Source organism: Lepidochelys olivacea (assembly GCF_965140295.1).
Source record: "Lepidochelys olivacea isolate rLepOli2 genome assembly, chromosome: 18".
Classification (NCBI taxonomy): Eukaryota; Metazoa; Chordata; order Testudines; family Cheloniidae; genus Lepidochelys; species Lepidochelys olivacea.
In genome coordinates this window covers 30,586,404-30,599,481 of record NC_140428.1, presented here as the reverse complement: position 1 = coordinate 30,599,481, position 13,078 = coordinate 30,586,404, and the positions used below count along the sequence as shown (strand labels likewise).

The following is a 13,078-nucleotide window of genomic DNA, read 5'->3' as shown; positions in this document are numbered from 1 at the left end:
AGGAACTCTGAGGAGATCCCTCGATGACTCGTCCTTCTCACTGGCTCCAGATGACACAGCGGCAGACTCACAGGATGGCAGCTGGGTGTTCACAGGCGAATGACAACGATGGATGTTAACTGCTGCAGATGGTAAGTAAGAGCTGGAGATGGCACTTGTCCGGAGTTTTGATCACCTGTGGAAGCAAACCTGCATACACCTGCCACTCAGATGGGCAGCCCCAAGCTGAGGTAACTGCTGCTCTTATATAGACTATAGTGAGAAACTCCATAGAATCCCCAGGAAAACCCAGTTAAAACTGGAACTTGTTTACTACTTGAGCCACTGCTGACTGTTGGAAAGGGCGGGAAAACACTCCAACTGCCCTCCTGATCACATGACCAAGTCCTCCATTTTAGATAACAAAATGGGTTCCATACAAACATAATAAATCATAATACTAATAGCCATACAAACACAGCTTTAGGAATTTGCCCCTAACAGAGGATAGTAAGGAACTTATATTTTCCCTGGCTTATAGTACAAGAGCATGGACATTCAATTAAAATTTATTTGAAAGGTGGTAAATTCAGTACTGATAGAATGAAATACTTTTTCACACTGTGGACTATTAGACTGTGGAGCTCATTGCTGCTAGATAACATTATTTAGCAGGATTGAAAAAGTGATTAGGCATTTTCCAGTGCTTAACAATCCCAACTGTAATGGTAGTTAAGCATTGGAACAAATTACCTAAGGAGGTTGTGGAATCTCCATCACCGGAGGCTTTTAAGAACAGGTTGCCAACTGTTTAATGGCACAAACCCAAACACCCTTGCCCCACCCCCCTTCCCATCCCTTCCCCGAGGCTCCGGCCCTACTCAATCTAGTTCCTCACCCTCACTCACTTTCACCACGTTGGGCAGGGGGTTGAGGTGCAGGAGTGGTGTGGGCTCTGGGCTTGGGGGTGGGGCCAAGGGGTTTGGAGTGTAGGAGGTGGCTCTGGGCTGAGCCTGGGGCAGAGGGCTGGGGTGCGTGAGGGGGTGTGGGCTTTGGGAGGGAGTTTGGATTCAGGAGGGGGTGTGGGCTCTGGGAGGGAGCTTAGGTGCAGGAGGAGGTGAGGGGTCAGGCTCTGGGAGTGAGTTTGGGTGTGGGCCCTGGGCTGGGGCAGGGAGTTGGAGTGCAGGAGGGAGTGAAGGGTCAGCACTTACCTCAGGTGGCTCCTGAAAGCGACTGGCACATCTCTCTGGCAGCAGCTCCTGGGTGTGGGGAGGGGCTAGGGAGTTCCATGTGCTGCCCCTGCCCACAGGCACCACCCCCACAGCTCCCATTGGCTGCAGTTCCCAGCCAATAGAAGCTACAGCATCGGCACTCGGGATGGGGGCAGCGCACAGAGACCCAGGGGCCACAGGGCCGTCCGCTTCCAGGAGCAGCATGGAGCAAGGGCAGGCAGGGAACCTGCATTGGCCCCGCTGCACTGCCGGACTGTTAGTGCCAAAAATCTCCCGGTTTGGCTGCAGTAGCCTCTGGGAGATAGGGATTGATTCCGGGAGACTCCCAGCGAAACCAGGAAGGTTGGCACCCTAAACAGGTTAGACAAACACCTGTCAGGGATGGTCTAGATAATACTTAGTCCTGTCATGAGTACAGGGGACTGGACTAAGTGATCTACTGAGGTCCCTTCCAGTCCTACATGTCTATGATTTATATGGATAACCAGAATATCACGAACTATAATTGTAAATATTAAAAATTAAACAAAAATTTTGAAAAGGCTCTAAAACCACCTGCTTGAAAGTATGAGCCAACTTCTAAGCATTGGGGGTTAGAAGCTACTCCATTTTCTCATTTCCTTGCTGCCTACTGTAGGGCTTCTTCCTCTGAAGCAGCTGGTGCTGATCACTGTATGAGTCTGGATACTGGACTCGATGGCCCCACTGGTTTAGCAATTTCTGTCTGAAAGAGTAAATTTGACAGTTTATAATGACACCAGAAAGTTGCTCTAGGTGGAGGCTGTGTCCTAACAGATGTCAAATGGCATTTTTTTGTGAGGTCACTAGGTAGAATATCCCTGTGAGATATATGGAAATTAAGTTGGGGGAACTCTGAGGGGAAGTGCCCTCCATTGCTGTCATGGCTGCCTTGCAATAAAGAAGTGTTAGTTAAAGTTAATCCATTGCAATCTGTCTTTATTTTGCTAATTTGGACTCTGCACATGTCATTAGGTAATCTTTCTGTGATGCGCATTAAGGAGGCATCCACTATACATTCCATTGTTGTTAGTTTTCTGCATTTTTGTGGTGAGGCACAAGTGCTCTTTGGCATATGTATAATTCATTTATTGGGTGTTCTGAGGCATTCAGTGCTATAATGAACAAGAAGGCCCTGTTCACTAGAAAAAGAGAAGGGGGATCCTCCATGGCCCTTTGAGCACCACACCCATTTGCCCTATATTAAGCTTCTCACCACAGTAACTGTTCAGTCCCCATGCTGTGAACTCCATTTACAATGTATTAACACTTATAGCATTTTAATTACCTCTGAATAAAACTCAATACAATAAACAAACATCAGACATTACAAGCTGTGACTCTATGCCAGGGGCCTCAAACACGGGGCCCCACGCGGTTCTTTCGTGTGGCCCGCCAAGCTCCCCGCCCCACTCCTCTGCCCACCTCCAGGCCAGGGGTGGGCAACTACAGCCTGCGGGCCGGATTCGGCCCACGGGATTGCCCCCCATGGCGCTGCAAGCCCCGCACCACTCCCTGAAGTGGCCAGAACCATGTCCCTGTGGCCCCTGGCGGGGAGAGGGCAGAGGGCTCCGTGCATTGCTCTTGCTTCCAGGCACCGCCCCCCACAGCTCCCATTGGCTGGGAATGGGGAAACGCGGCCAATGGGAGCTTCGGTGGGGCGGTGCCTGGAGAAGCAGCAAGAACAGCACACGGAGCCCTGTGTCCCCCTCCCCCAGGCACGTAGTTCCAGCCACTTCCTGGAGCGGAGCCAGGGCAGGCTCCCCAGGTTGCGCTGCTGCCACCCCAGAGCCACTCTAGGTAAGCGGCGCCGGGCCGGAGCCCGCACCCCGACCCCCTGTTGCACCCCTCACCCCTCCTGCACCCCCTGGGGGTGGGGGGGCGGAGATCGAGTGGGGACTTCAGGGAAGGGGTTGGAATGGGGGCTGGGAAGAGGCGGAGCAAGGGTGGGGCCTCATGGAAGGGGTGGAGTGGGGGCGGGGCCGGGGCAGCAGGGGTGTGTGTCAGTGATGCGGCCCTCGGGCCAATGCATTAGTCCCCATGTGGCCCTCGTGGTCATTTGAGTTTGAGATACCTGCTCTATGCCATGCAGTTGACTGCAATATAGTCCATATATCATCACATCAGGTAACCAAACATTTTGGGCTGAAATCTGTTCAGTTACAATACTGTAAATCTGGAGTAGTCACTGACTTTAATGGAGTAACTCCAGATATCTAGTGGTATAAATGAGAGCTGAAGTTGGTCCTCTGAATCTTTAGGAAGGGGGTACTTGTGAGTCTCCCGTTTTGTGGGGAGATGAGCCCATCTACGATATATCATCCAGTTATAGTAAACCATATTGCCAGCTGAGAAAATACTATTGATTATTTGGGGTGGGTTGATTCTTTAGTGGGTTTCAGGAGCCATAGGTTTCATGCCGCTGATGGTGGGGAGGGGATCAGGTCAAAGGGGCCCTCAGTCATTTACAGAAGAAGGAAACCTGAAAATCGTAAACAGCACAGTAAATGTTTCAACTTTCAAATCGTACAACATAAAAATTCAAACTACAATTTAAATTTTCTAATTTAATTGCATTGATGCCCAAATGTTTGAGATTTCTGTGCTGCTATGGGCACTAATGGGATACTTACAATAGCCATAAAGAGAGGAGATACTAATTATGGCGTTTAGTGGATTGAATTAAATTCAAATTTCTTTAAACTAATGGTAGAAACTTTAAAATCAATTGTAATGAAGAATGACCTTTCAGCCAAAAAAACAAAGTCAACAGGGGCTTAAGCTGCAGGAAGCCTGTATAAATACTCAAGTTGCTGACTGAGGAGATATCTGAGCCATTAGTGATTATCTTTGAAAAGTCATGGAAGACAGGAGAGATTCCAGACGACTGGAAAATGGTACTATATTTGTCCATCTATAAAAAGGGAAATAAGGACAACCTGGAGAATAACAGACCAATCAGCTTAACTTCTGTACCCGGAAAGATAATGGAGCAAATAATTAAGCAATCAATTTGCAAACATCTAGAAGATAATAAGGTGATAAGTAACAGTCAGCATGGATTTGTCAAGAACAAATCGTGTCAAACCAAGCTGATAGCTTTCTTTGACAGGGTAACAAGCCTTGTGGACGGGGGGAAGTGGTAGACGTGGTATATCTTGACTTCAGTAAGGCCTTTGATACTGTCTTGCATGACCTTCTCATAAACAAACTAGGGAAATGCAACCTCGATGGAGCTACTGTAAGGTGGATGCATAACTGGTTGGAAAACTATTCCTAGAGAGTAGTTATCAGTGGTTCACAGTCACTCTAGAAGGGCATAATGAGTGGGGTCCCACAGGGATCAGTTCTGGGTCTGGTTCTTTTCAATATATTCATCAATTATTTAGATAATGGCATACAGAATACGCTTGTAAAGTTTGCGGACGATACCAAGTTGGGAGAGGTTGCAAGTGCTTTGGAGGATAGGATTAAAATTCAAAATGACCTGGACAACCTGGAGAAATGGTCTGAAGTAAACAAGATGAAATTCAATAAGGACAAGTGCAAAGTATGCCACTTATGAAGGAACAATCAGCTGCACGCATACAAAATGGAAAATGAATGCTTAGGAAGGAGTACTGCGGAAAGAGAGATGGGGGTCATAGTGGATCACAAGCTAAATATGAGTCAACAGTGTAACACTGTTGCAAAAAATGCAAACATCTTTCTGGAGTGTCTTAGCAGGAGTGTTGTAAGCAAGACACGAGAAGTAATTCTTCCATTCTACTCTGCGCTGATTAGGCCTCAGCTGGAGTATTGCGTCCAGTTCTGGGCACCACATTTCAGGAAAGATGTGGACAAATTGGAGAAGTCCAGAGAAGAGGAACAAAAATTATTAGAGGTCTAGAAAACATGACCAATGAGGGAAGACTGAAAAAACTGGGTTTGTTTAGTCTGGAAAGGAGAAGACTCAGAGGGGATATGATAACAGTTTTCAAGTACATAAAAGGTTGTTACAAGGAGGAGGGAGAAAAATTATTGTTCTTAACTTCTGAGGATAGGACAAGAAGCAATGGGCTTAAACTGCAGCAAGGGAGGGTCAGGTTGGACATAGGAAAAACTTCCTAACTGTCAGGGTGTTTAAGCACTGGAATAAATTGCCTAGGGAGATTGTGGAATCTCCATCATTGGAGATTTTTAAGAACCATTTAGACAAACCGCTGTCAGGGATGGTCTAGAGAATACTTAGTCCTGCCATGAGTGCAGAGGACTGGACTAGATGACCTCTCGAGGTCCCTTCCAGTTCTATGATTTGGGGTATTTGGAAGGGAGACCCTAACCCCTTACTTCTCATTTCCCATTGCAAGGTGCTGTCTGGAGTAACTCTGCATTTGCAGTCGGGATTGAAAATATTCTTCAATTTTCCACAGCTTGATGCCATTTTGAAGGCTGTGGGGCTGATCTGTAATAATTCTTGAAAACTGTGTGTAATCTGGTTTTTGGGCTAATTGCAGTGTGGCTATCTTGGGTCATTGTGATGTTTATTGTATGCATATATTGGTTTAGTTAAATAACAGGTTGTTGGAAAACAAAACACCTCCGGATAAACACTTCAAGGGAACTAAGAAACAATGCCTGAGGTATTAAGAACATAAGAACAGCCATACTGGTTCAGACCAAAGGTCTATCTAGTCCACTACCCTGTCTTCAGACAATGGCCAATGCCAGGTGCTTCGGAGGGAATGAACAGAACAGGTAAACATAAAGTGATCCATCTCCATTGCCCATTCCCAGCTTCTGGCAAACAGAGACTAGGGACACCATCCCTGCCCATCCTGGCTAATAGCCATTGATAGACCTATCGTCTATGAATTTATCTAGTATTGGCCTTCACAACATCCTCTGGAAAGGAGTTCCAACGGTTGACTGTGTGTTGTGTGAAGAAATATTTCCTTTTCTTTGTTTTAAACCTGCTGTCTATTAATTTCATTTGGTGACCCCTAGTTCTTGTGTTATGAGAAGGAATAAATAACACTTACTTATTTAGTGGCAAAGAGTCCTGTGGCACTTTATAGACTAACAGACGTATTGGAGCATAAGCTTTTGTGGGTGAATACCCACTTCGTTGGATGCATGTAGTGGAAATTTCCAGAGGCAGGTATAAATATGCAAGCAATAATCAGGCTAGCATTATTTACTTATTACACATCCTTATCTAGTTTCTCCACACCAGTCATGATTTTATAGACCTCTATCATATTGCCCTGTAGTCATCTCTTTTCCAAGCTGAAAAATCCCAGTTTTATTAATCTCTCCTCATATGGAAGTTGTTCCAGACCCCTATCATTTTTGTTGCCCTTTTCTGTACCTTTTCTAATTCCAATATATCTTTTTTGAGATAGGGTGACCATCTCTGCATGCAGTATTCAAGATGTGGGTGTACCATAGATTTAGATAGTGGCAATATGATATTTTCTGTTTTATTATCAATCCCCTTCTTAATGATTCCCAACACTGAGTGAATGTTTTCAGAGAACTATCCACAATGACTTCAAGATCTTTCTTGAGTGGTAATAGCTAATTTAGACCCCATCATTTTATATGTATAGTTGGGATTATGTTTTCTAATGTGCATTTATTAACACTGAATTTCATCTGCCATTTTGTTGCCCAGTCACCCAGTTGTGTGAGATCCCTTTGTAACTCTTCAGAGTCTGCTTTGGACTTAACTATCTTGAATAGTTTTGTATCTTCTGCAGATTTTGCCACCTCAGTGTTTACCCCTTTTTCCAGATCATTTATGAATATGTTGAATAGTACTGGTCCCAGCACAGACCCCTGGGGGACACCACTGTTTACCTCTCTCCATTCTGAAAACTGACCATTCCTACCCTTTGTTTCCAGAGTTTATGCTACTTCCTAGTTTCTTCTATAGGATTTAAATTCCACTTTTAAAAGGATGCCTTTTTGTCTCTTACTGCTTCTTTTACTTTATTTAGCCACGATGGCCCTTTTTTGGTTTTCTTACTATGTATTTTTTAATTTGGGGGTGTACATTTAAGTTGAGCTTCTATTATGGTGTCTTTAAAAAGTTTCCATGCTTGCAAGGATTTCACTTTTGACACTGTGCCTTTTAATTTCTGTTTTACTAACTTCCTCGTTGTGTAGATCCCCTTTCTCTAATTAAATGCTGCCATGTTGGGCAGCTGTGGTGTTTTTTCCTCACCACAGGGATGTTGAATATAATTTGTACTGTGGTCACTATTACCAAGTGAAAAGAACAGGAGTACTTGTGGCACCTTAGCGACTCCTGTTAGTACTCCTGTTCTTTTTGTGGATACAGACTAGCATGGCTGCTACTCTGAAACCTATCATTATTACCAAGCAGTTCAGCTATATTCACTTCTTGGACCATATCCACTTAGGACTAAATCTAGAATTGCCTCTCTGCTTGTGGGTTACAGGACTAGCTGCTCCAAGAAGCAGTCATTTGTTAACTGTGAAGATCATACTACCTTGGTGCCAGCCACGTTAGAGCTTGTTTTTGCCAGTGCTGGGAATTGAACAGATCAAAAAGACAGTGAAGAGTTAGAAAGGCTCTCTCTCAGCAGAGGTCAGGCAGTTGTTAGGAAGCTGTTTGCAGAGAACAGTCTGACGCTCTGACGCATGCTTGACGATCTGAAAAAGTTAGGCCTTCCTAAGCAGCCTGGGGGGGGTGGCAAGCCTTAGGTAAGGTAGATATGTGTATAGACCTTTTATTATTTTTTTAAATACATACATTCTCTTACATAATGCTTTGTTCTTAATGTTAAAGACTAGACAATACTTTGTTTTAAGAAGGCTGTGTTGAGTCACTTGTGTTTACCACTGGTCACAGGTTCCCAAAGGGAAGAACTGCAGGTGCTGAACCCATTCACACCTGCTGGGTAAGCATGGTGCACTGCAGGCCCAGGACCTGGCCTAAGAATGGAAGAATTGCAGGATTCCACAGAGAGGTGAATGCTCAGGGCTTTGAACTTAAGGGGGTGCACTCAGAGTGCCCAGACAAGTGACAGAGGTGCAGCTAACCTTGTAACTAGGACAGACACGTAGAAGCATTTTGTTCAAGATTGCCATTGATTTCCTGACTTCTTGCAGCAGAAATTACAAAACCATATTGAATTAATTGAGACTTCTGTCTTCTGTCAAAGCCATATTGAATGGAGATTTTAAAAATTCTTCAACTGCATCTGCCTGACCAATTTCCAGTGAAATATTCACCCTAAAATTCTAATCTATAGAATCACATGTGTATCAACCAGCATGTGCAGAAACTGTGTTAGGAAACGAATTCTCTGATTAGTTTCTACAGAAGTATCAGTTTTTGAGAAATATATCTCAAAAAAAAATTTTTGAGTATGGGGGGGAGGAAATCCGTTTCTGGCAACAAGGGATTTGCTTATGAATTAAAGTTTTAAGGAAAACAGCCAGTATATAAACAAGAAAAGCTGCCTGAAAAGGCTGATTCCTTATTTACTTATTGATTCATTCTCTTGCGGGGGGGATTCTTTTGTTTTAGAAATCACTGGTAAATAGGAATAGATGACTGACTTAGGAAAATATTTTGATTGCACATGTAACATTTGTTTGGTTCGATATGTCTGTGTCTTAACTCGGAATGAATAAGTTAGAAAAGCACAAGTTCATGTCTCTGTCAGTCAGATTGGCAGGCTGGATAATGGAATAGGTCACTCCCTGCCTCAGGCGTGTATGCTGTAAAGTAACTGTGCCTCAGAGAAGTCACTTCACTCTGCAGAGACATGGGCTAATTGTGTCATTTAAATAACATCACTGATAACCTGACCTATTGGAGTATAACAGCAACAGCTTCAGACACAGCTGGTGCCTAGTCATCTGGTGACTTTCATCCCAGCAGCTTCCTTCTGACAAGAAGATAAGGAGAGGAAACAATAAAGGCTGCATGGGAGTGAGTGTGTTCCTGAGCTCTGTTCCTATAATGTGTATCATTCAAGTAAGTCTATGCTGTCCTGTCACCACTGAGGGATGCAACAGGATCAGGAAGAAAGTTATTTTAGGTTGGGGGTTTTATCATTATTACCCTCCCAGGAACACATAACCACGGTTGAAGGGTAGTTCATTGTACCACTGACCTGCTGTTGATCCATGACAGGGTAGTTTGGTTTAGAGGGAGAAGCAGCTGACTGAGAGATCAAACCAGGAAATTTGTATTCACAGTACGTGAATGCCAAAGAAAAACTGGTTAAAGATCGGTTTCAGAGTAACAGCCGTGTTAGTCTGTATTCGCAAAAAGAAAAGGAGTACTTGTGGCACCTTAGAGACTAACCAATTTATTTGAGCATAAGCTTTCGTGAGCTACAGCTCACTTCATCGGATGCATGCAATGGAAAATACAGTGGGGAGATTTATATACACAGAGAACATGGAACAATGGGTGTTACCATACACACTATAATGAGTGATCAGGTAAAGTGAGCTATCACCAGCAGGAGAGTGGGGGGGGCTCTCTTTGTATTGATAATCAAGGTGGGCCATCTGCTGGAAATGGCCCACCTTGATTATCAATACAACTGCTGGAAATAGCCCACCTTGATTATCAATACAAAGAGAGCCCCCCACTCTCCTGCTTACAAACACTTTTTTTTCTTTAATTAAAGAAGTGTTTCCCAAGTCATTCCTTTAAATAGGTTTCTAAATTTATTAAAAGGAAATCTAGACATGGCCTGCTTAAGTTTTTTGTACTGCCTTGCAGTGCTAATGAACGCATAGGACAACTGCAGGAGGGTTTGCCTTTTGGCACCAAAAAAAAAAAAAACTATTAGAGGAAGTGGCAGGCCTTTTCCCGTGGAGTACGTTGGGTGCAGACACAATAAAGACATCAATGCACACCACATCCTTACCCAATGGGAACACAGACAATAGCACTACATTATTATACTTACTTCAAAGTGTACTAATGCTTTTCTACTATTTTATTTTTGTATAGGTTCTCCCATATTACTCAGAAAATTAAAAGCCAGATTCTGAGGGATATCTAACCTTGCCCTATAGGGTCATAATTTGGCATTCTTAAGGCTGTTGAGCTCCTACAGTGATCTGTGCAAAGCTATTTCACACACAAATATTTTATCTTTTTGACATTTTGGGCATAAGCCAAACAAACATTCTGGCTTTTACTTTTTATTATGTTTTCCCAAAACACTTAGGCATCACTCTCTTTCTCCTTGCAGTGAAAACTACATCCTGAATTTTGATGTATGATTCTGATTCCAATCCAGAGTAACTCCACTAAATCAAAAAGATTACTCTGATCTAACCAGTGGAACTGAAAATAGAATTTGTATGGAGCACAAAGCCATAGATTAAAGGCAATTGTGCTGATGGGATTGTAGGAGACAGGTGACTAGTAAGATAAAACAAATCCTACTGGCTGCCTTCGACCTCATTGGATTTAGCGCAGTTACACTTCTAGACAGCAAATTGTTTTCATTTTCTTTTTTAAAAAAGCCTAACACTGACAGTTCTAAACATGATGGATAGGACTTCATAGCAAGATCTTGTGTTCTCTCTCGATCTTTAACCAGAAAGAAAAGGAGTACTTGTGGCACCTTAGAGACTAACCAATCTATTTGAGCATAAGCTTTCGTGAGCTACAGCTCACTTCATCGGATGCATACTGTGGAAACTGCAGAAGACATTATATACACAGAGACCATGAAACAATACCTCTTTCCACCCCACTCTCCTGCTGGTAATAGCTTATCCAAACCCGGCCACTCTCCTTACAATGTGTATGATAATCAAGGTGGGCCATTTCCAGCATAAATCCAAGTTTAACCAGAACGTGGGGGGGGTAGGAAAAAACAAGGGGAAATAGGCTACCTTGCATAATGACTTAGCCACTCCCAGTCTCTATTTAAGCCTAAATTAATAGTATCCAATTTGCAAATGAATTCCAATTCAGCAGTTTCTCGCTGGAGTCTGGATTTGAAGTTTTTTTGTTTTAAGATAGCGACCTTCATGTCTGTAATTGCGTGACCAGAGAGATTGAAGTGTTCTCCGACTGGTTTATGAATGTTATAATTCTTGACATCTGATTTGTGTCCATTTATTCTTTTATGTAGAGACTGTCCAGTTTGACCAATGTACATGGCAGAGGGGCATTGCTGGCACATGATGGCATATATCACATTGGTGGATGTGCAGGTGAACGAGTCTCTGAGGAGAGTGATCACTTTAGATAAGCTATTACCAGCAGGAGAGTGGGGTGGGAGGAGGTATTGTTTCATGGTCTCTGTGTATATAATGACAGGTTTCAGAGTAACAGCCGTGTTAGTCTGTATTCGCAAAAAGAAAAGGAGTACTTGTGGCACCTTAGAGACTAACCAATTTATTTGAGCATAAGCTTTCGTGAGCTACAGCTCACTTCATCGGATGCATTCAATGAAGTGAGCTGTAGCTCACAAAAGCTTATGCTCCAGTAAATTTGTTAGTCTCTAAGGTGCCACAAGTACTTCTTTTCTTTTTGCGGATACAGACTAACACGGCTGCTACTCTGAAACCTGTCATTATGCAAGGCACTTATTTTTTAACATAAATGAGGATGATATTCAGATCTATGAATTTCCCAGATATGAGCAAGAAAGCAAAGTCTCCATCATGGAGGATAAAGCAACTTCATCTAGGCATTCTAAAATCCAGTGAAGGTCAGCCAGGTTATAATTGGCTCTAAATGGCATTTCCCATAAAGAGTGTTAAACCCTATATGTAATTGAATGGTCATCCCTACCTACATGGCCTGATCCTAGTCTGTCTGAGTGATCGCCTATCCTTGTACTATATTGCTACAGCCTGCAGCCATTAGATGTGCCTGAGCTGTATCCCCCCTCACTATAGAAGGGCTTAGACTCTGGAAACCACTCCGCTCCCTTGGTTCAAAGTACCCTGAATTCGGTGACCCTTCCAGGTGTGCTTCAAAAACTCCTTGTTTGAGAGGGTTTTTTGGAGAAGACTAAGTGTGCGCATCCCAGAATAATAAAGATGGAAAAAAGGAGTCTCTCTGTAGGTGTCTGGCTGGCTGGTTTCCTAATTTGTAGGGTCATTACTCAGGGCCTAAGTCTAGTGAGCTGCAAGAAACCAATTAAAACAGTAATTGTCTACAAAACTTTTGTCTGTTAGTGTCTTAGTAAATTCCTCAACCCTGGCCTGTGTATCTCCCCCCTGTACATGCCTCCTACTATATCCTTGGCACCCTACTGGATTCTCTCTACTTCAACTCTGGAGTCAATATCAGAACCAAAGAGAAGATTCTAGTGTCATGAATTTGACCCTTAGGGCCAAATTCATCAATTGACATCAGTGAAGTTGCACTAGGGCTGGATGTTGACAACTGTCATTGTGCATGTATTATGAAACGATAGCAAAATTCTTCATGCCCTCCCATGTAAACAGCTCCTGCCTCGTTCTTTGAGATTTCATCATGTGAGCCATGGAGAAGTAACAGTGATGTAATGTTTCAGCAGGCTGAAGTCACCTGAATTAACCACACCGAATTTGGGCAGAAAACTTGTGCCATATTTGCTTACACAAATATTCTGACATCTGTCATCAGTTCACATCTAATCTATGCCCCTGGTTAGTAAATAGGTCACAGAGTTTCTATTTGCAGTTTTGTTGTGAAACGTCTGAGAATTTTCTCATAAAGGTCACATGCAGCAGTTTCTAGGGCAATTGACTTGATGGAATAATGGTTTGCCTCCCTGTTATGGGTCTGCTATAAATTGCCTTCGATGTGTGGTTTGGACAGGGTTTTTTTTCTTGGACGGGGGGACTGACAGTAACTAATTGCC

At 43.4% G+C, this 13,078-nt stretch overlaps 1 protein-coding gene across 2 annotated transcripts in view; it reads left to right on the top strand.

Moving 5' to 3' along the window:
- The window catches only part of ERRFI1 (ERBB receptor feedback inhibitor 1), a 122,379-nt gene that overhangs the window by 32,274 nt on the left and 77,027 nt on the right, over positions 1–13,078 (top strand). For both annotated transcript variants that reach the window (XM_084651828.1, XM_084651829.1), the window contains one exon: positions 51–131. In XM_084651828.1, coding sequence (XP_084507954.1) covers positions 113–131 — 19 coding nt within the window. In that variant the 5' untranslated portion in view covers positions 51–112. The remainder of the gene's footprint in view (positions 1–50; positions 132–13,078) is intronic.